Genomic DNA, 23,093 nt, shown 5'->3' with positions numbered 1-23,093 from the left:
ATTTCTTTCAAAATAATCATTTATCAGATATTTTAAGAACCCAATTCCCAAGAATTATCAAATATTTTAAGAACCTTATTCCTAAGCACCCTTCGATCACTAATCCTATTAGTAATAGAAGTAAGCACCCTATTTTTAGCTGCTTTCGGAAGCTAGATAAAATGATTGAACGCTACGCAATTAATTTTTGACGCTACTAAATGAAATGCTGTTGCTTTAACGTTTGCCTTAATACAAGTCACCAGAATGAAATGAAGCATCGATGCAATCTCATAAACTCGAATATAATTAGCTGAATTATTTTAGGATTATTAAGTTTGCTATGCCCGTAAACAGGTAGACGGAATCTAGAGTAATCAGAATTCGATGGAGTCTGAGTTTATCGATGGGTATTGGCAAAAAAATAAAATATTTTTCCATATAAATAAACTGATTTTTAAATTATTTTCCATGATTTAAATTTTTTTAGAATTTTTTTGATTTCATTATTATCTAAATATTTGTAATATATAATCTGTATGCAAAAATAGCTGTCACTGTCAGGTTTGATTCCTAGATTGTCAGCAGAGTTGCCAATCATCTATTGGAATTTTCCAAAATCGAGGAATATTAATTCAATTAGAGGTTAATGTTTATTGGTTTTGTGGGGAATTTTACATATTAATGTATGGATAAATTATAGAACATTTTTATCACTAAGTGATAAATATTCGATTTTTCTTATTATTTAGCCAATTAAATATTGAATTCGGAAGGTTCCCGAATTTGGAAAAAAATGCCTTAAATTTTGGGGAAATTAAGAAAACAGATATTGGCAATTCTGCTTTGTCTGTCAGTAGCAAATTGACAGTGACAGCGATTCAATTCCTAATTCCTACCGTCGTAAGTTGAGATATTTGCAAATTGCAATGAAATGAAAATTTTAAATGAAACTTCGAATTGTTTTGGTTAAAATGGCAAAATTAACCTTTTGGTGTCTGTTTGTATAAATGTGTGAGATAATAAACTAAATTAAATAAACTTTCATAATATTTTGGCATGGCTACGTTATTATGAAAGTTTAAATAGACTTTGTTAACCATTATTGTATTTATATCCAAGGAGTTCTAAAATGGAATCTAAACTACCACCGCTGGCCTTAGAAAGTGGTCTAGATTTACGGTTAGTACCTTTCAAGTGTTTTTTGATCACTAAAAGTCGAAAACTGCTTTTAATTTTCATTTCACATAATGTGGTCACTTCAAAGCGATTTAAGTCTCATGAAAGAAATACTAGTGACAAAAATCTGATCTACTTTATATAGGTTCACCGTGTACTCATACTGTAAATATTTTTTTATTACAAACAGGCAAATTCTTACAACTGGATCGTTGCTACAAATAAATGAAGACTATGACTACAGTAATTGTGAAGACAGTAATGAAACTGATAATAACGAAGAGAGTGATTCACATAGAACCGCTCATCACATTGGTGAACCGGTTGAATCTTTGGAGGCACTCAGAAAACAGTTGCGCAATGTCGATAAAGATGGCTTTGTTAAAAAGAAAGTTCTAGAAAATGGTGGAGGGAAGGAAATCCATGAAGGGTGCACAGTATCTGTAGTGTTTTCAGGGTTTTGGGAAAATGAAGATGAGCCATTTGATGTTCGGAAAATGGATAAACCTTTGGTAAATAATGCAGTCAAATAATTTTCAAGTGAAACGCTATAGTTGTGAAGTACCACCGCCACAGCCATTTGTAAAGTGAAGCAAGCCTGTGTTTCGGAGGCAGGATGTGGCTGCAGCTGACTTACATATGAGGATATCATGTTTGTCTTCAGGACTGGCATCTGTGATGAGCGACGTTCTAACTTAACTCTATTCTATCTAAACCAGTCTGCCACTCTATCAGTTCTTTCTTAACCAGTCTTGTATAGAATTGGTTAATAGTGTAATTCAAAATAATAATTTTATGTATGTTTCACAGTTGTTGCACATGTGACTAATCTGTCTTTTTACTATTATTAATATATAAGTCTGGTAATCTAAAAGTGGTAGAACTTTGTGATTTAACTCCGGCAGAAAGTTGGTTTCGTGAAACATGGTGGTGGCAGTGGCCTCAACTATATCTGCCTAAAACAGCAGTGTAAAGCACTGCTGTGTTCTGATTTGAAGCAAAACTTATTTTTCTGAGGCATTCCTGCTTAATCCTCAGGGGTGCCGTCGCATCTGTGGCCGACCTCAGGTAGGAATACCTAATCCTATCTGGGGTTGATTACAGATGTCCACGGGCGGCAGTAGCCACTTACCATCAGGTGGACTGCATGCTCGTCTGCTACTCCTATATTATAAAAAAAAAATAATGTAGCCACTTACCATCAGATTGAATTCTAGCTCATCTGCTATTCCCATATGAGAGTAAAACATGTCTAAATATATCTGAATTTTGGGCACAGGTTGTAGATCTAAAGGAGAATGGATTGCTTCCCGGTCTTCAGATTGCCATAAAGTCAATGCTGGTTGGGGAAATGTCCGTCTTTCTCTTATCCTACCATGTTATGTATGGAGAGCTGGGTGTTCCGCCGAGAATAAAGCCTAAAGCAGATTGTGTATTCTACATTAAGCTTATTAAGAGCATAAAAACTCCTGAAGAAGGGTAAGATTCTGTAATTTAGAATAAATTTGTAATTTTTCAAGTAAAATTCTTTTAAAGACTGATTTAATTATATTTACTCATGGAGTCTACTTGTACTGTTTCTTATTTCAGTTATTTGGATTATTCTGAGCCAAACACCTTTCGACGAGTATATCAAGAGGTTAAAATGTTATATAGTTCAGGATTAGCTTTACATAAAGTCAAAAATTACATGGGTGCTATACAGTTATTTAGAAAGGGAATTTATATGCTTCACAAATGTCGCCTGGCAGATGAAACAGAAGAAGGCATACAGCAGAAATTGTTAATTAAACTGTACACAAATCTGGCTATTGGTTATAATAAAACCAAACGTCCGCTCAAAGCATGCACAGCATGTAATGAACTAAACAGGCTTGGAAGTCTGTGGAATAATGGTAAGGTGCTTTTCCAAAATGCGAAAGCCCTTCGAATGATTGGTGTTTTTGATGAGGCAGAGAAGAGACTGAAGAGAGCCATTAAGTTGTGTCCAGAAATTGAAGATATCAAAGCAGAATATGAGCTACTAAAGAAAACGCGGGAAACTTGTGATCAAAATAAATTAGTCTGTGGAGAGTCATTAGAACTAGTAAGAGAATCGTTTAAACGAGAGGTAGATAGTTTAGTGAAAAATTTCAAGGAGAATGTCAACTTGTGTCAATTAACTCTTCCTAGTAAACTTAATCCAAGTGAAATGGATTATGTTAAAGAAGTGTGTATTCGAGAAAATTTGTTTTGTACCAAGGTGGAGCAAAATTATTTGTTAGATAAAGAGGAAGACAAAGATAAGGACTAAGAATTAAATAGAAACATAATATAAATCAGACTACTTTTAATTTGTAAATTGTTAAAAGCAAATATATTTTTTTACTCAGTGCTTTGTTTTATTTGGTAATTCAATAGTCTTATCAAACAGATAACCACAATGGAACCATAAGAATGTGAAGAATTTCCTTGGTTAACTCCATATTAGACCATTATAATATATATAAATGCTTAGTTATATACCTAATACAACGAAAAAAATAATCTATTGCTTTAGTAGCCTCTGATTTTTTTATGCAATTCCAGTATACTACATAATATTCAGATTAACCCAATTCAAACATAAATATATTTCACATTGTGTGATAATTTAATTTTGAAACTAAATTTAGTGTAATTTGTTTGAAAGTTTTCATAAGTCTAGCCTAATTTTAACATTCCCATATTGTCTGTTTGCTGATTGTGTGAAAACGCCTTAATTGTGATGGATGGTTATGTCAACATCCTAGATTTGGAAGGTTCTTATCAAGGATACAATAACGTTAGCACGAAATTAACAATGTATAGTTTATTTAATGCATAATTACAATTTCTCATACAACTAATAAATGACTACAGGCTATTGTCGGAACCATACCATTAAGTCTTTGAAATGCAAGATACTTATACAACTTTTCGTAAAGTAAATACAAATGCAATTGCACAGAACCAACCATTAATCTTACTGTACATGTTACCACCAAATTAAATTTTAAAGTAATTCTGCTTTTAATTTTGTGTGGGCAGATTTAGAAGAACATTTTGCCCTTGAGGTAGGTATGTGACGTTGCGGGACTTGGCCAGTTGGTAGGCGATATCTTCAGCGGCTTCAATACGTCGGAGCTCAACGAGACCCTCTCCAGCGGTACCAAAGGACTTAGCGAGTAATATGGCAGCTTGTGCGTCACCCTCGGCAGCTATGACAGCGGCTTTCTTCTGTTGTTCAGCCTTTTCTACAAGGAATCTGGCCTTTTCTGCTTCTTGTTGTGCAACTTGTTTCAATTCTACAGCTTGGGTGAACTCCTTGCCGAATGTCAAGTGTGTGATTGAGATGTCATCGAGGATCAAACCGAATTGTGAAGCTCTTTCAGTTAAACTCTCGTTTACTTTTTGAGACACAATCTGTAAATTAAAATACGATTTCTTACACTAATTCGTGTATGACATATATTTGGAACAATGAAAATTAATCTGAAATGAAAAAATGAAAAACTACGAAATTAAATAGATTTTCTATTAATTTCGTAGTTTTTCATTTTTTTTTTTATCTGAGTTTACATTTTATCATTTTGCATTGATAGTTTATCACTGGTGTGTATAAGGGAGGTTCAGTCTGAAAAGTGATCAAATCAATTGTTGGTTTGAAATAATGTAAGGGTGACATACTGCTATTAATAATCATTGTTAGTACACAATTATTTCTTACTGAAATTATAGGCAAATATAGAAACAATACCTCTCTCTGTGTGATGAGTTCTCCAGCATCAAACTGTGCCACAACAGCCTTCAACACCTCAGACGTGATGGATGGCAGTACTCTCTCATCATAATCAATACCCAGGATGGTGTAGATCTTGGGGAGCTGATCAGGTACCGGCCTGAACAGAATACGGAGTGTGATGTTGACATTCTGCAGATCTGAAATGCATCACAAAAAATTATAAACAAAATGGAGGAAACATATAGATTAAACTTGATATAAATATTATGTAAACATACAGGTACATCACAATTTTTTCTACCAACCAAAAACATTTTTCCTTGAAACTTGTGTATGTAATTCTACATAGACTTCCTCAGTACTAGGTATCGCATCAGGCTACCTCAGACAAATGGTACATAATTAGAGGATTATTATAAAAACAAAAACCCAACAGTTTAGAGGATTCCAATCACACCTCATAACTATTAATATTTTTAGAAAATTCAGCTGTAGGGCATGCCAAAGAATGAGATATACATGTTCTTAGAAAACATTACCCTCTCTAATTGGGTAAAAACAATACTGAACATTTTACACTTTGTTACTTAAAATTTATACCAATGTATAATGTTTTAAAATAATACACACCTTTGCTTCCAGTAATTGTTGGTACATTTCTAGGTCTGGATCGGATGTCGAAGATGATAGGTTTTTGTACCCATGGGATGAAGAAGTGAGTTCCTTCACCAACAACCAGGTTTTTGACACCAACAAACCTATCGAAGATTACTGCCCGGTGACCACCATCAACTGAAATTTGATAATAGAGAATGTTAAATTTTACAAATACATTCTAATTATTAATAGCCTAATAAGTAAATAAGCTTATAAGTATTTAGTTAGTTAGTTTGTTAAGTTATATGTATTTAGAAATCATATTTTCAGTCCACCATGATAACTGCGGCCTGTAGACATCGGTGATCAACCCCAAATAAGATAAAGAGTCCTTACTGAGTTTGGCCACTGATGTGTTTGCTACCCCTGAAGACTATCATGGAACATCTCAGACAAGCGTGTCTAACATATCACAACCTTCAAACCAGGGTACAGCAACACTGAACCCTGCTGTTATATGGCAGGTAGTGATAATATTATGATGACGGATGTTTTAAGAAAAATCAATAGTGCTTTTCTTATTGGCGGTCAATTTTAGAGTTCATACATATATAGTGTGTAACTAAGCCTTGTGTTGGGGTTACAAAAATGTAGTATTAGTACAACATATCTCCATCATTGCAAGGGGCAGGTCAGCACATACTAAATTTATCAGTGAATATTTACCATTGTACAGTGCAGAGTTAACAACACCGCCAACTAACGCCATCCCAAGGCCCACTTGCCCAATGCGGTTAAAAAGCTGCGCCGCCATTTCTGAAAACATTTTTATGTGATATATTGCAAAATGTTGCACATTGACATAACATTTAAGATTTATTAAAAAGTGCATACATACAAATTTTTGTTATCTTTATATAAGAAATATTAAGTCGGCGTTTAGGTATTTATATAAAACAGTCGCTGCTATTATTGGACACCAGACATGGCTAAATTTACCATCTAAATTAGATTAGAATTTAAAAAGAATTAAGATGCTTTTTTGAACTGACTTTACACTCTTACAAACCGAAGTATTTGCAAATTTTCATTATTAACAACCTAATTGTGACATATTTATAGTTGAATTTTAAATATTTCGTGTATTCATCTGGTTTTTAATATTAAATAACAGTTTAAAAGATTGCGTGATACCTTATCTAACCTCAAAATTTGCGAACCTGAATCTATGTTATTTACGACATATATGAATAAACTGCAGTTTACCTGGGTACCTTCTTATTACGTGTTACAATTTGAAGCAATAATTAATTATTTTGAGTTTGAACAAGCACTAATATAACTAAAATCGGTTCAAGCAATTTACTTTAGACAATCAAGAACTGGCGAATCGAAGTCACAGATTACACAATATAAAACGTAAAGTGCTTCCACAGATACGGTAAAGAAGACATAGAGTCATAGACAAGATAAGCTTGAACTGGAAAATATGCGCTTGATAAATAGTTTCCATTTTTTTTTCTATAGTATTGGACTAGCAGACTAGCATGCAGTCCACCTGTCATGGAACCTGTTGTGAACCTGGAAAGTGGTTCCAGCCGCCATACACATGTGTAATCAACCCTATCAGATTCAATTCAATCAATCTTATCCTCGGAAATCCTCGAAAAAGAAGGTTGCCTTTACCACACCCTTCAAACCAGAACACAGCAGCGCTTAACAACGCCGTTTTAGGCAGAAATACGTCTAGCGGTGGTGGCATCGTAGTCGAACAACAAAAAGTTCTACCATCTTCAAATACTGATTTTATGTGCTAATATTTATTATTAGAAGCCTAGACGCTAATAATAGAGCTATATTATGTCATTACAAAACCAACAACCCTTAACAAAACCCTTCATTTTCTATACATTGTTATTATATTACAATTGGCAATATAATAACAATTATTATATTATATTAAAAACAGTAATTATCTATTTCCCTCCTAATGTTTTTACTGCCGACACTCATAGTTGCGTTATCGGCCGGATCAAGTGATGACCGCTGTAAAATCTTTCAGGGGCTGGTCTAAAGCTAATAGTGTACTTATTGATGCTTCGTTGAAAGAAAACGAGTATTTAACTATGGAGTTCTAGTTGTGGGTCTGATTTTGGAGTGTAACATTTTTAAGCTAATGCTTTACTTCTATTGTGCTATGCCACTCCAGTATATAGTAAGGGGTATTTACTATAAAATAAAATAAAATAACATAATTATTATCAGTATTCAGTATAGGCCACAACTAAACGCCTGTACATTTTAAATAGCAACAAACTATTAAACTTATTTATACCAAATTAGTTTTCTATTTACACTTTATTTATAGTAACTAGGTAACGCATCTTATATGTTAATTGGCCACACAAGTGGAAAAGTTAGGTATATAAATTCCCATTTGAAACCCCTGTGAAACACGATCTATTAGTGAGGCAAATCAGCAAACAAATCAGTAACAAAGTTGGCGGGAACCAGATGGTAATTGGACGAAAAATAAACAAACGATGAGGGGATAATCGGTATGAGTCCGAGGGTCGTGCGGTGGGTGGCTCAATTATGCAATAACTTTTAATAAATAAATTAGCTAAGGAGACACTTGATGATGATCTTAATGACTCTTCATTACTTTATTTGATTGCTTACAACTGAGTGCAATTCCCACGAGTGAATTGGAATTTAAGTTACCAACTTTTTATTTTAAAAATGAAAGCAAAATTATTGGACGTTTTTTTTTATAAGATTGAAATAAAATGCAGTTCACCGAAAGTTAGGTGGTTACTCCTGCCCATGGATATCTATGACTAACTTAATTACTAAAGAATTATTACGAAAGACGGGATTTACTTAAATCTGATCACAGATATGTTGCAAGTTGCTACACCTGAGGACTAAAATGGTCACCTCATAGATAGATACAGAAGTGAATCCGCATCCACACGCTTCCACCGAGACGCATGAACTCACGCATCTTATTTCTTTACTTCTTCAACGCATCTGTGTTCAGCTCCAGGTTTCAGAACTCATTTTTATATGGAGTCGGCTACAGACATCCATTGGCAGCGATGACCATGTACAATTCACCATTATCATAAAATTGTTATAAAAATAAAATAAAGAAAAAATATTTTAATACGATTATTTGCCTGAAGCATAATATTATGTTTAAGATATTAAATGTGTGCTAAAGGAGATGTTTCATTTTCGGCCATCTCATGTACACTATATCTAAAAAACACGAATATTTTGTATAATTGAAGAAAAATACACATATATTTTGATAACCTAAAGTATTCCTGTTTAAAAATATTTAAAATAAGCATTCCTCATTGAAATATTAAATATGGCGGAATACTGTCAATGTCAAGTTTTCAAAACTGTCGATGTCGGTCAGTTAACCTATGTGTACCCCCACGTCGGTAATTCTGTATTTCGCTGTTTTTGTCGTAAAGTTATTGTTACCCTAAGTACTTTACAACCTGGCTTTTGTTTTGGGTATCCCGTCATTATTTCTGAATTTAATTAATTATTTATAATAATTATAACAAAACCACCTTTTAAATAGTATCTGGTTTTATAGATGTAAGTGACATGTCAAATTAAAAAAGAAGAAGTTGTCAATTTGATATATGTAAAAGTGATATATACATATTATGTAATAATAGTGGAATCCAATGTAAACGTTGAATAAATATGTACTGATGAGAAGATTCCATTTCAATCCTGAATATGTTTCTAGTTCTACTCTGTGCTGCTTACGATGGTGGACTGATTCTACCTTACTTATAGTTATAGCTAATTTACCCAGCTTATGTTTTATGGACTCTTGTGATTTTCGTGCGATCGTTGTGGATTGTGTTGACAAGGATTCAATATCATCAGGTAAAATATACATCAGTTATTTATATTAATGGTGAAATAATCGTTAATAATTTTAAACTAGAGAAAAAATAATCTTTTTACATTTGTCTTTTTTAGATAATGACAATAGCAAGACAAGGACATTCTTGGGATGACAAAATAATCAGTTATTATTGCAACTGCATCGCTGGGCAACGAACCGTACTCGTAGCTAGCTGCGGTCACATTATGACCATTGTTTGATGTTTGGGCTGAGCTCGTCACAAGATATTACAGAACCTGCTACATGATTAGATGAAAATATTGATAAGGGAAGATATTGAAAATGAATAAATAATGTATCTAAGTGAAGAATAAATAAAATATTATCTAAATGTGTACTTGAAGTTGTTTTATTTACACACTTAAATGTTTTAACTAAAATAAATTGGTATAGAAGTACATATTTTGGTATGTTTGTTTTAAGTCAAGATTTATGAAAGAAAATATAATTTATATTTATCAAATATAGGTATTGTTTTTCAATCCATACAATACAATATTTATATATCAACGCCCATTCGCGTAAAAATATATTAAAAAGTATATAATGTATATAGTAAGTTAAAAAAGAATGACAGATGACATTATTACGGTAATCACTACCGCCATGATGTTTTTCCACTGTTGTGTTGCAAGTTTAAGTGTAAATAATTGTTTTTAAACAATTAAACGAACTTGATTTGAAGAAAACGAAGCCCTACGAATTGTTCTTTGCATGTTTTCTTAGTTTTTAATATAGTGTACAAAAGGTGGCCGGGAGCCCATACATTTTGAAACATCTCCTTTACATACCTGGTTAGGTCACAGAGTAAAATATATTTGTATAAAGTGTCAATGAACTATGATGCATTGACATTCAATTGTTACTTTAAAAAGATGGTATGCAGAAACTTGTTTGTTTTTAGTAAGTAATCATTATGTAGATAAATATTACTCTGTTTATATTGTAAAAGACTATTATTAATTAGGTATGTGTAAATGCGTCTGTACAAATAGTTTGCAAGTTATTATATATTTTTTAAATTTTAATTTCTTGAAAACAGATAAACAGAGTTCATTGACGTTGAAAAAATTAGTCAGAGACTCGCGATTTTCTCTACGTATAGTCCGCGTAAAACTGCTAGGCCGCTCTGAATATAGAAATGAATCGCGTCGCCATAGCCAATTGTAGGACTACACCTGCTCGCAACAACTTCAGAGCGAACTAGCAGTTTGGCGCGGACTATATTCCTTCTCCGCTTTGATGAGTAAAATTACTTATCAAAGTTTCTCTGTTTAAGCTACTAGTGGCGGAGAAGTCAAAGTACGGATTTAACTTGATGTTAGGTTAAGGAAGGACACCAGTTAATTTAAAGAAACGGCGTTCATATTTATTATTAATTCGTGTACATACATTAAAAAAAAGATACCGGCCGAATTGATAACCACCTCCTTTTTGAAGTCGGTTAAAAATTAGGCACCTATTTGTTCTAGTAGTATCGTTAAAATACGTATACCTAATTAGGTATACGTATACGTACCAACACGAAGTTACCTAAAAATCACCTAAAATCGAGGCAATTACATATTTTGGCATCACTAAAATAAAGAAGCACACTTATTTAATTTATTTGTACCTATAAACAGATTGTGGTACTTTGATTCGAGGTGCGGTTGAGTTTACGAGTAGGGTACTAACATTCATTTTTGATAAAGCATTCTTAGTGCGCGGTGGACGATTAAACAAGAGTTGTTTATTTTGCGACCTATAAAACATGCATGTTAAAGTACCCGACGTAAATAAGTGTTGTTTTTGCATCCCGCTACGGCATGGCATATTAATATTTGCCTATTTAAATTTTGTAAGTATTTTTAATTGTACCTACCCTCGTTAATTTTATGATGAGATTAACAAAACTACAATAATGTTTAGTAAATTACGGGTACCCCGGTAATATGTTTCAGTCATTTAGCCACTTCGTGTAAAGTATTATCTATTTGTTAATATCTCGGTATAGAAGATAGATATTAATTACTGTCGTAAAATGATTTTGAAGGTGGTAGAACCCTTTGTGGTTCGACTCCGGCGGCACCACCGCCACACCTATTTCTACCTAATAACAGTAATAACAGCAGTGTTAGGCGCTGCTGTGTTCCGGTTTGAAGGGTGTGGTAAGGGAGACAGACTTCCAGGAGTTCCAGCTTAGTACTCAGGGGTAGCGGCACATCTGTGTCCGACCTCAGGTAGGAATATCTAATCCTATCTGGGGTTGATTACAGATGTAAAAAAAAACTAAAATATTTTTTAGGATTTTTTTTACATTTTTCAAGTTTATTTTTATGTTCAAAGTTCGTTGTAATCTGTCAATTTCAAAATTGCAGCTTTTGTTCCAAGATAGAAAAACTTTATTGTAATAATAAAATAGAGCCTAAGGTCAGCATTAACTTTGAAATGTAAATAAATTGGGTACCTATGTAAAAAATGTTATTGTAAACCTATTGTAAATTATGCAAAAAAGTACCTACATTCTAAAGTACATACATTAAAAGTACCTAAATTATGCAAAAAGTTATTGTCAATTATTGGCAAATTTTACAAAAAAATGTTATTGTTATTGTTGCAGTTATTTTCAATAGTATCAGTGGCGTGGTTGGTTATCACAACTGAGCTCAAGCGTCAGTCGATAACGGCTGACTCGTCGCTGGAGATCATGACCTCCACGGTGCTGTTCAGCATACTAGGGATGGGGGTGATACTCAATCTACTCCTTATTATTGCTGCTCATCAAGTAAGTTACCTGCGATTTGATTTTTACACGGTAAATTGCCGTATCTTATACACATGTAATATAAGTAGGTACATACCTACCTAATATTTATAAAATTGGTATTGAGCTTTTTTGGCCACTGCAGCCCATGAACAGGTTGTCGCTAAGTACAAAGAGGACAATGGTGGATTTCTATTGACCACTGATATATTATTCAAGGGCATGCACTTACTTAGGTACGTAACAGCGGCATACTAAAGTCACTATTAAAAAGTCGCTCTGGGCGGTCATCTTATGTGTATGCTTACTAGGTATTATTCGTATATTAAGTCGAAATCTTAATGTCAACCATAGATAAGTATCTATGATGTCAACGATCAATTAATGTTCTTTTTTTGGCTACTTTTCTATTTTGAAAATTACGAATATGATAAAAGGAAGCTTAGTTTAGATTTTATCCCAAAATGCATTGAAAATGTACATGGACAGTTAGATAGATTTCCATTTTCCAATTTACTTTTTTAATAATTCGACGTCAAGCTAATATTCTGCACTGATACGTCGTGTCAGTGCAGAATACATTTTGATATATGGGATGTTTTAGTAATAGGAAATGTATTTATTTATTTCAGAAGGACATATCAATGTTGCGTCTGTATAATTACTATGCGGTGGCAACGTTGCTGGCGGCAATGGTCCCCTCTTTCATTCTGCTTTCTCGTAGAATGTTTAGCGAAGTTATCGTTGCGCTACTTGCCTTAGGTAATCAATTATTAATCATATTAAATTATGCCTTTTAGGTTTTACGCTATATTCATTTACTAAGATCTCGTTTGTATGATGCAAGAGCAAGGATTTGTATTCAGATCTAAAATATAATAACAAAACAGGAGTCGTACCTGAATTGTAGATGCGTCATTAGCACGACCCGTTTTGCCATAGGCAGCCCTAACAAATTAATCTTTTTTATTTAAAGATATTGCGCTCATCGTCACCAAAAGATAGAAAGGTCGTCAATCTCGAATGGGTATAGACTATAACTTGGAATAATATTACGTTGGAATAATAAGTGAAGTATCTACCCTTACCTAAGAGAAATATGTGGGTGGGGGTGGTAAGACCTGTAGAAAATGCTACCTTTAAAAGATTAGTATTAGGTAATATGATCCTTCGTTTTTATTAATTTTTTAATGCGTCTTCTTTCAGCGATGCAGTTTTACGTCATCATCCTAGTCAGAAGCGAAGTCATCAAGTTAGAAAAAAAGTTGCTGGTGTGTGATCAAGAAAGTCGTCCACAAATTACAGAACAAGCAGTAGACATACCTGACAGAATTACCCTATTGTAAAATCCCACGAGGAAAATGTTCATTAGTAGGTACCCACTAATTACTATGTACCCACTTAGATTGTTATAACCGAAGTGTACCTACATTTTTCAAGTTTGGAATAACGTTAATGTAGGGTAAAAAATAATAGAATAGAAAAAGTTTTTTATAAGTCTTGAAAGAGTCAATATTTTGTTAAGGTACATACTGTTTAAACACCTATTATACATAATTCACATGGATAAAATATGAAAAATGTAATTGATGAATAATATGACTGTGTAACTAGTCAAGTCAACAAATACTGAAATAACTCTAAACACTCAAGCGTCATTTTAAATTTTCAAATCGTGAAGTTAAAAGAAAAATATCCCATCTTTCATCATTTAAACTGTATCTTCCTTCGATGTATCCAACATCAGTTAAGAATACAAATACACAAAAGTTCGAGCTCAAACACGAAACCGTAATAGTTGCGTTTACACGTGTTCACAAAACCGTAGACAATATAATGATCTGTTGTATTCTATAGGCCTGCAATCAATGTCTTTCGATCTCTATTAGAGGGTAATGAAACCATATTCCCAACCCGTAATTTCGTGTAAAATATTCTCGTTACTGACAATCTTAGCATTCCAGAAGCACAAAGAGCCCGAAAATCACGCAGTGGGTAATGGTGTCGAATTATTATGAAAAAATACACTTAATACTCAATTTTTGTGAGCACAGGTGGGCGCCCGCGGGATTCGCAGTCGTGACTTACTCCCGGCTGGCCATTGTCAGTGAACTCATTGAAATAATACAGAATAAGGTTTAAGTGAGTTACATTGTGCACTAAATTGGCAATTAGGTTGCGTTGCCACGCAATGTTTTTGGAGCTGGAAGACACGATTGATGGCTATTGATTGTTACCATTTCTACTCATATACCATTATTATTGTCATATTATTGATTTTTGGCGTCGAAATTTATATCGTGTTTTGTGGCGTGTAAGTTAATTTGCAATTAGCATCTTAAGGATATTTTATTAAAAACTTTTATTTTTGCTAATTATTAAAACGTAAATATTTTCATTGTTTTATTATATATCTACCTATATTATGGCATTAATAGTTGAAAAAGACGAAGGTGAATTTAACATTGGTTACTTGGACTGGTTCGTAGACTTGGACTCGGATACCTCGAATACCTAATACTTGGAGTCAACAATCTACCTCTATAAGATAGATGATTAGGGAGCTATAAGTTTTATAGGAGTTGTTCCAACTGACTACAGCTAGGACTCCGATTTTATTTAGAGTTAATTACAGATGTCCGTGGCCGTCAGATACCATCAGATGCCACTTACCATGAGCTGACCTTCAAGCTCGCTATCCTATATGAACTGCAGTAAAATCATTGATTGAATTTAACTAGGTATCTACTAATATAAGGAAATCAACCTCATTAGACTTAATTATTAAAGTACAAACTGGCAATCTAGAGGTTACTTTAGTATTAATGTCACAAACATTGAACCACAAAGTTTAGGCTACAATTCTACGAAAAGGGTCTCAGACAACCTTCGATACAAGTCGCTACGTGCCCTTCGCTTTCGCGGTTACTGCTTTCAGGCTTTTCTCACTCGGATGCCACCTGCCGCCGCCATTACAGCTGGTATTAACTTAAAACATTGCTAATTATCCTAATGATACGTGTAGTTGTAGGTAATATGCTGTAGCTATGTGTTGTTACCTAAAGGATGTAGGTAGGTATTTTATAAATAGAATGCCTATATGATATTCATACGAAGGACATGGAATTAAATAAAATAGGTTTTTACAGTGGAACATTAATCAGCAGTAGATGGAACCCACAAAATATACTTACGTACTATTGTATGTCCAATCGATAAAAAACATGATAATTAAAAATAATAATGTAATGTATTCCTATGCCTAAATTGTAACAAAAGTAAATTATATGACAAAGCTTCTTCTTCATAACGAAACACTTTGTGAATCGGTGGTAGTTTTTTTTAATTCAAAAAGTACTCTTTAAAGATATATCTACCTTAGCGTTTACTAGAACTTAAATGTAGAACCTAACTAATTTTAACGTTAGTTTAAGAGCTTTTCCGGAATTGAGCTTTTCCTGAATAATGAACATTTTATTCTACCTACATATCTATTTAAATTCCATTATGACTTCTTTGTGGCTGTTAATGAAAAGTATAACTATGAAATTTAAAGGTCCATTAAAATTAATTCGCCGATTTAAAAAGAACAACAATGCACGCGGAATACTCCTCAAAATTTACATTCACTTACAATGAAAGCCTCCATTCAGACAAGACGAAAAGGTTTACACCTAATTAATTACACCTTAATTGCTTAATAGCGTCAATTATAGAACAATCAGCATTATAATTTGTTTCCTAACGGCTCCCATTACGGCCATTTTAAAACCAGGTTTTAAAAATGGCACTAAGAAGTCCTGTAAAGCGAAATGCACTTATTAGCTGACGAGGGCGCGCTGAGAGCGGTGCCTAATGGTTCCCATTCATGGGTTGAATGGAGACATGAAATTGCCAACAATTATATACTCTGGCAATGATAACCGGTGGATGCACCGCCACCGACTTCGGCAAACCAAACCGCTTGGAGACAAATGTGCATTATACTGAATAGTTTAAGTAGAATTCGCGAAAGTGCTCGGAATTTTTGTGTTGTACCACTTTTTCTGCGGAAGTAATGGGGATGAAATATCTAAGTGCTCTGCGTTTTCTAGTTACCTACTTGTGATGTTCCAAGCAGGAATACGAGTTTGTTATTAATTACCTCCTGTACATATCTAAATTGTACCTATAATGCGCCTAGCTAAATATATATTTTCAAGTTAATGTAATCGCATCACTTTTCGACCAAACGACAACAGTTATAATTCTAAGCATACATATCTTTATAGATTACGAAATTATAAGGCCATATAGGTCTTAGTATAAGTTTTATTATTAATTTATCAACCAGACGAGCGAAGGTAATGATAATCAACTCTCATTGGCAGATTGAAAATATATACCTACCTATATGTAATAAGTAGGTACCTAAATAATAATTCTAATAAGTGCCAAGCTACAATATAGGGAAATATATTAGCTAAATTCGAAAAATTTTTCATGACAGTTTTTTTTAAATGACTCTATCGCAGCTTATTCGCAGGTATTTAAACTATTTCAAAGTTAATTTAGGTACAGCCAATTTATTCTATATTTCGTATAGTAACAAAAACGTTAATTCGATTAGAATATTCAACGAAGCTTCACAATAAACACTGGAGCATACAAGCCCATTTCCTCTAACATCGAGGGAACACGAAATATAATAGTGTGTCAACCGTATCCACAATCTGGTGACAGCGGTGGTGGGTGACGTCACAACATGGCGGCAGGTAGGAGCGGAGATAGGATCCGGTCATCCTGCCCATTTCCGGTCTTCACGCGGCCGTGACGCTTCCGGGCACGCGTCGCCGATGCTGCCTTTGTACTACATTCTATATAGATTCTAGATACGGCTGAGCGTAGTCGTTTAATGAATTAGAAGACCTATAAATGAGGTGACTGTCTTCGTTCTCAGGAATGGTAACAACTCTGTGATCGGCTTCAGGAACATGTTCTTTACGGAATTGGTTTCAGATACATGGGCAGTGAGCATTTACCATCAAGCAATCTCGTTAGTTACTTTAATATTTTAAATAATACACGTGACATAATATTTATAATTAACATAAGGTAAGTGAGGTATCAAAAACCTACATACATACATAAATATCCCATCAAAGTTGGTTCAGCTATTCCCAAGATTCCAAGACATGAAAACAAAGAAGTGACAGATTTTTTTTTTCAAAAGTATGGCTTCTTTAATATAAGGTATTTAAGCATTTGGAAAATGTACAACGGTGCGGAGAATGGCGAATAAACGTACACTTTAACTTACTGTAACACACATTTTTTTCTAGTTGTATAAAATCTGGATATTAAAGCCACTTCCAAAACCCACTAAGCCCAACTTCTGCGGCGTGACGTCACCGCCGTCCGCAAGATGAGTTTTGCGGAATGAATTCGTTCGCGACAATTGAATAACAGTGTTGTTGCGGTTATCTTGGACAACGGAGTTCGAAAGTATAACGTAATAGGTATGCGTATAACGTACGACTGAATGTGGAAACAGCGGGTAACTTGAAGTTTGAAGCGATGGACTCCAGTGGTATAGTGTTACATATTGGACTTATATTTTCTATGAGCTTTTGCCCGCGGCTCGCTCGCGTTACGAAGTAATATTATTAACTAAGAAGATTTATATAAACTTTCATCTCCTCTTTTATCCCCTTGGAGGTAGAATTGATCAAAATCTTTTCTAAGCGGATGCCGTTAGGCAGAAGAATATTTCCAGTCCTGCCACCCCGTAGTTACCCTAAAGTTACCACTGGACTGTAAGTCATAAATAGTTTAATGAACTAATTTTGTATGGTATTTAACTAGGACTTAGGCGAGCACTCAGGTGGTAAGTGGCCTTTTCAGCTCATAGAAAATTGTTATCATCCTGTATAAAATTAAAGACGCCAGAAGGGTACTGTCAGGGAGTACCTACCAGAGGTTCCAACTTAGTCCTCACGTAACAAGAGTAGCAATGTGTCCGTAACTGACTCCAAACGCATTTGTAGATGTCTAGAGGAGTTTTATAAATCACACATAATAATAATAATACACACACAACAATACACATAATTGTCGTTTTTAATTTTGATCAATAGTGTCGCACATTTGCTCGACATCACTTAGGATCCAGTTTTATTTGATGAAAGTAGAAAGCAGTGGCATATCGAAGATCAACAAGAATTACCTAAAATGATGCAGAAGTTATCCAATTACATCACCATTGCACCACTCGCCGAAGGATGAAGTTCCATCCATATCAACTGAACTCGTGGCGTGCTCCAAGGTTCGGTCAGCAAGAATGTTTTTTGCACGTGTACTGTTTTCCGTCAGATCCCCCATGTGTCTTATTGTTACGTGTAACTATTAAAAATATGGGTCAATAAAATATTAATTTTACTACATCATCATCATCAACAACCCATTACTGTCCCCCTGCTTCACATACCTTTGAGATTTATTTTTTATAAATCTCTTAGGTATGCAGGTTTCCTCACGATGTTTTCCTTCACCGTTTTAGCAAGTGATAATTAATTTCTAATACGCACATAAATTTGAAAATCAGAGGTGCGTGCCTGGGATTTGAACCTCGGACCCCTCGATCGAGAGGCCGCGTTTCTTAACCACAAGGCTATCACTGCTAGTCTACACATACACTGAAACATTAAATGGAGTATAAAAAAGTGACGAAATAAAATAGTAAAAAAGTTACATAGTGTACCTGAAATTCAGTGTATGAAGTTTAGAGGTAAGCGCAGCTTGAAGCCTAATTAATAGCTACAAGGTAAAGAGTTGCTAATGACACAGAATTGCCGGTTAGTATCGTATCTTCGTTTCATTTCTATAATATTGACAGGTGCCTTGAAGAGCACCTGACAGCGGTCATGCCCATATGTCGGATGCCACTGACGGTTTGGTAGGAACACGCGAACCCCGCCCAAAAACCAACTCCTTGTACACTTAATATTATTTGTAATACATTGACGTTTTTATTTAACCGTGTCAAGTTTCTTTCCTAACTAAGGCAGCAATGAGAATGAACAATAAAAAACAACTCGATTTATATTTAGTACTTTTGCAAGAATTAACAATTTTAGTTAAACAGTAGGTAAGTGGTTAGGTGTAATTAAAGTCGTGTTGCGATCGACGCCCTATTATTTAATGGCTTTTTTGTAGGGGTCACGACGCTCACGACATGTGGAAAATTACTTATATCTTAAAAGTTGTAATTATGGTTAAGGAGTACAGTAGTAAAGGAAAACAAATTTATTTTATTACGGGGTTAATTTTTAAAAATAGGTCTTCAGGGCCAAATCGGAAACTATAAGGATTAGCGAATGCTGAAAGGAGTTGCGAACCCGATTTTGATAAAAACTAAACCTTTTTTAAAATATCTTTTTCCTTAGCCGGGAATCGAACGAGTTCCACTATCAGGTAGTCGCTTATAAGGATCAAATTCTGGGAAGTAATGATAAATGACAAACTAAAGGAAAAGCCTCAATTTCAAGAAAATACATATTTTTTCATATTAATTTGGCAGTTAAGTTCCCGCCATTCATTAATTTATAGTTAATAATTCACCCTGTATAGGTATGTACCTACCTGATTTATGAAATAATATATCAGGGTAATAAATATGATCGCGTAGATAGTAACAGAGTATACAAAGTAAAGTATTAAATAGCAAGTATATGAGTTTCCAAGCTGTTGTCCTGAAAAATATACTTTAGCGAAATACAATGATAAGTAACAAAGATATGTGGAAACAGATAAGATAGCTTAATTAAAAAAAATGTTTGAAAAAACAATTCTTAAAATTAAATGATTGTAAGATCATATAATTACACTTTTAAGGCTTAAGTTAATGTCAACTAGCTTAAAGATGGCTGCGTTCAAAAGTACGTAACTTAAGCACCAAATATTTGTAAAGATGAATGTATGAGACAGAGGAGTAACACGGTTTAGTGATAGATAATTTATTACGGATCGAAAATAAATAACAAGTGTTGTGTCGACAAGCGTAACGAGGAATAATATTTTGTTTTTGCGTTACTCCACTTCGGACGTGTGTAACCGAAATGGGGTGACGAGAAGGGTTGCCATCGTCTTGCGGAACCCAGGATGTCCTATTTCTTAGTCTGTGGGTTAGACGTTTGGCGTACAAGGTTTGGCGTTTCAAGGTGGTAGAACCCTTTGTGGTTCGACTCCGGCGGCACCACCCCCACACCTATTTCTGCCTAATAACAGCAGTGTTAAGCGCTGCTTGTTCTGTTTTGAAGGGTATGGTAAGGGAGACATACCTATCCGAGGCGTTCCAGCTTAGTACTCAGGGGTAGCGGCGCATCTGTGGCCGACCTCAGGTAGGAATATCTAATCCTATCTGGGGTTGATTACAGATGTCCATGGGCGGCAGTAGCCACTTACCATCAGGTGGACTGAATGCTCGTTTGCTACTCCTATATTATAAAAAAAACAACACTGTAACATTCATTTTTGGTATAGCTACTAAAAGTACTTACTACTAAGTAACTTTTGCGGATATCTAAAGGAATAAAACGTTCATAATTTTCAGTAAAAATAATTTAAAAACGTACGCAAAGTAAAAATTTACTTTTATTTGTTTTTTGTAAAGTTAATAACATAGCTGTTTTAATTATATAGTTATTATAATATTATAAATACTTAACCCTATCCTAGAAACAGAGAAGCCTTGACTTCCTAAATAGGTCCCTGTATCTTGCATGAGATAACTAAACAAATATTATTACTTAAGCAACTCTACACAATAAAGTGAAAATTCGTCACATTCTAACATCATGACCGAATCCCACTTTTTCCAACCCCATCCTGCCTTTGCCTATAAATCCCATTATTTGGTCTTTCAATTATGGCAATCCTAGTGCCGGCGTTCCGTTGATCTGAGACAAAAAACACGGACACCGGAACGAATAAAGCTTTGCCGTATCTATCAGGCGGACTTAAAAAGTTTTTGATTAATGGACAACACAATTAATAAAAATATTCAATGATCACGCTTCAACGCTTTGGATCTAAATTTAACGAGCGTTTTGTTTACACCTTTGTATGTACTAAATTAATTACCCGGTACAAATAACTAATAAGTACTACTTTTTAATTTTTTAAACACAGCATTGATTGAAACTTTTTTTTATTTTATGTAGTAGGTATCCTTATCGATCTATGTTATAAAGGTATTCATTATTAGGTAAACAAGAAAAAAAATGTTTATGTATAATATTTCTTTATTTATTATTTAGATAAGTAGATACAAATGCGTTAATATGTACATTTTATTTCCGATAATATATCTTCGATTCTCTTCACAGCTCGGATAAGATGCACCTGAAACAAATAAAATGAATTTATTTAAAAAAAAAATATGTTATAACAAACTTTTGTTCAGTAAAGTTTTATTTTTGTGAATAAATCGTACAGGCCAACGTAATTACGATATAACTACGCACCCATTACTATTTAGTATTGAATTAAATACACACATAAAAATAATGTCAAGTCAAAAAATAAAAACTTTAATTAGAGACTAGCTTCATTGGTGAGTAACATTATACTGTGTTAGTTTAATTGGGAACATTTGATTTTCATAACGGACCCAAAAACAATTCAAAAACATTCAGAGATTCCAGACAGTCTAATGTTATTGTCTACGAGTATAAAACTTAAGTACAATATTGTTTTCCTTACCCATATTAGACAAATTTGATAATAAAATACTGTAAGCTTTATACTATGTACCTAATATATAAGCACTAGCTTCTAATTAGTACATAATAATTAAAGGAGTTTCTGGTCTAAAGGGCCTATTTATCGCAAGCTAATGAAAGGTTATCTAACTTACGAATAAGCGAGTAATGATCAATTTAATTTTCACTAACGAACATATGACGTATATGAGACGAATTATATAAATAAAGTACCTACTAAGTTTGAAGGTGGTACAAAGGGTTCTCCTTTGTGTTTCGACTCCGGCGGCACCACCGCAACACCTATTTCTGCCTCATAACAGCAGTGTTAAGCCCTACTTCGTTCTGGGTTGAAGGGCGTGGTAAGGGAGACATATTTTTTCGAGGCGTTCCAGCTTAGTCCTCAGGGGTAGCGGGGCATCTTTGGCCGACGTCAGGTAGGATTTAATCTTATCTGCAGTTGATTACAGATGGGTGGCACTCGCCACTTACTATCAGGTGGACTGTATGCTCGTCTGCTCTGCGTATGTTATAAAAAAAAAACGTATAATAAGAAACTGTGTAAGCAACCAAGTAGCTGTAGAGTTATTTCATCGTTGACGATAGAACAACAGTATAAGGACTTCATCAATCGGCTGATTGAAATCGACATATGTTTGGGATGATGGACGTCGTGATTTCCGGCCCGAAACGTCCTTCGGTTAATGCGACGTGTCTAATAGATCTCGGAATTAATGGCTGATGCGGTTTCGATACATCCTTGTTTTAGTGGTTAGATCCTTCTTGAATGATGTAGATAAATGATGTATTGGAGCTTGGTCTATACCTGGTAATATCGATTCTAATTTTGGTCTTAATTTTAGGTGCGATTAATGATATGTGCGATTTTACGGGTATATTAGGCACGATATGCCATTGAATATTTTTGTAAGGGATTTAGCATATCTATCTAAAACGTCTGCAATTTTGAAAAAAAGAATCGTGTTTGGGCGGTCAGTAATAAACACGTTTTTTTTAATTACCTACAATAATTAAGAACTCGTGTTTTGTGTTCGTAAACTCGTACTCGTATGTATCGTTAAACGCGCGACTGTTCCGAGCGACATCGGGTAGGCGGCTACGGTGACAGGATGGCAACTGTATCGCGATCATTTCTGAATCGTTGCCAAA

General features: G+C 34.3%; 3 protein-coding genes and 1 long non-coding RNA gene across 6 annotated transcripts in view; 2 read left to right on the top strand and 2 right to left on the bottom strand.

Annotated features, from left to right (window-relative positions):
* The first annotated feature begins 835 nt into the window (after nucleotides 1–835).
* Nucleotides 836–3,530, top strand: LOC140747708 (inactive peptidyl-prolyl cis-trans isomerase shutdown). 2 transcript variants are annotated; one of them, XM_073080262.1, is made up of 5 exons: nucleotides 844–991; nucleotides 1,102–1,161; nucleotides 1,349–1,670; nucleotides 2,438–2,637; nucleotides 2,749–3,530. In XM_073080262.1, coding segments are annotated over exons 1-5 (1,287 nt in total). In that variant the 5' UTR covers nucleotides 844–989; the 3' UTR covers nucleotides 3,452–3,530. The 2 variants fall into 2 exon arrangements, with proteins under 2 accessions (XP_072936365.1, XP_072936363.1); XM_073080264.1 differs by having other exon boundaries at nucleotides 836–1,161.
* Nucleotides 3,531–3,973: 443 nt separating this feature from the next.
* Phb1 (prohibitin 1) lies at nucleotides 3,974–6,924 on the bottom strand. The gene is made up of 5 exons (XM_073080265.1): nucleotides 6,764–6,924; nucleotides 6,224–6,313; nucleotides 5,531–5,692; nucleotides 4,916–5,097; nucleotides 3,974–4,581 (listed from the first exon to the last, which is right to left on the bottom strand). Exons 2-5 carry the CDS (start codon nucleotides 6,309–6,311, stop codon nucleotides 4,189–4,191), a joined length of 825 nt encoding a protein of 274 aa, XP_072936366.1. The 5' UTR covers nucleotides 6,312–6,313; nucleotides 6,764–6,924; the 3' UTR covers nucleotides 3,974–4,188.
* A 4,124-nt stretch (nucleotides 6,925–11,048) lies between these two features.
* LOC140748100 (uncharacterized) lies at nucleotides 11,049–14,564 on the top strand. 2 transcript variants are annotated; one of them, XM_073080816.1, is made up of 5 exons: nucleotides 11,049–11,277; nucleotides 12,040–12,204; nucleotides 12,816–12,945; nucleotides 13,390–13,554; nucleotides 14,238–14,564. In XM_073080816.1, exons 1-4 carry the CDS (start codon nucleotides 11,191–11,193, stop codon nucleotides 13,527–13,529), a joined length of 522 nt encoding a protein of 173 aa, XP_072936917.1. In that variant the 5' UTR covers nucleotides 11,049–11,190; the 3' UTR covers nucleotides 13,530–13,554; nucleotides 14,238–14,564. The 2 variants fall into 2 exon arrangements, with proteins under 2 accessions (XP_072936917.1, XP_072936916.1); XM_073080815.1 differs by having other exon boundaries at nucleotides 11,050–11,277; nucleotides 13,390–14,564.
* A 6,882-nt stretch (nucleotides 14,565–21,446) lies between these two features.
* The window catches only part of LOC140748355 (uncharacterized), a 364,249-nt gene continuing 362,602 nt past the window's right edge, over nucleotides 21,447–23,093 (bottom strand). Inside the window, exon 4 of the long non-coding RNA XR_012102943.1 lies at nucleotides 21,447–21,564. This is a non-coding gene — a long non-coding RNA (uncharacterized LOC140748355). The remainder of the gene's footprint in view (nucleotides 21,565–23,093) is intronic.

Source organism: Epargyreus clarus, unplaced genomic scaffold (genome assembly GCF_041222505.1).
Source record: "Epargyreus clarus isolate Ecla_fem2 unplaced genomic scaffold, WU_Ecla_fem_2.2 ptg000015l, whole genome shotgun sequence".
Taxonomy (NCBI): Eukaryota; Metazoa; Arthropoda; class Insecta; order Lepidoptera; family Hesperiidae; genus Epargyreus; species Epargyreus clarus.
The sequence above is the reverse complement of the archived record's forward strand: the minus strand, read 5'-3'. Positions and strand labels throughout refer to the sequence as shown.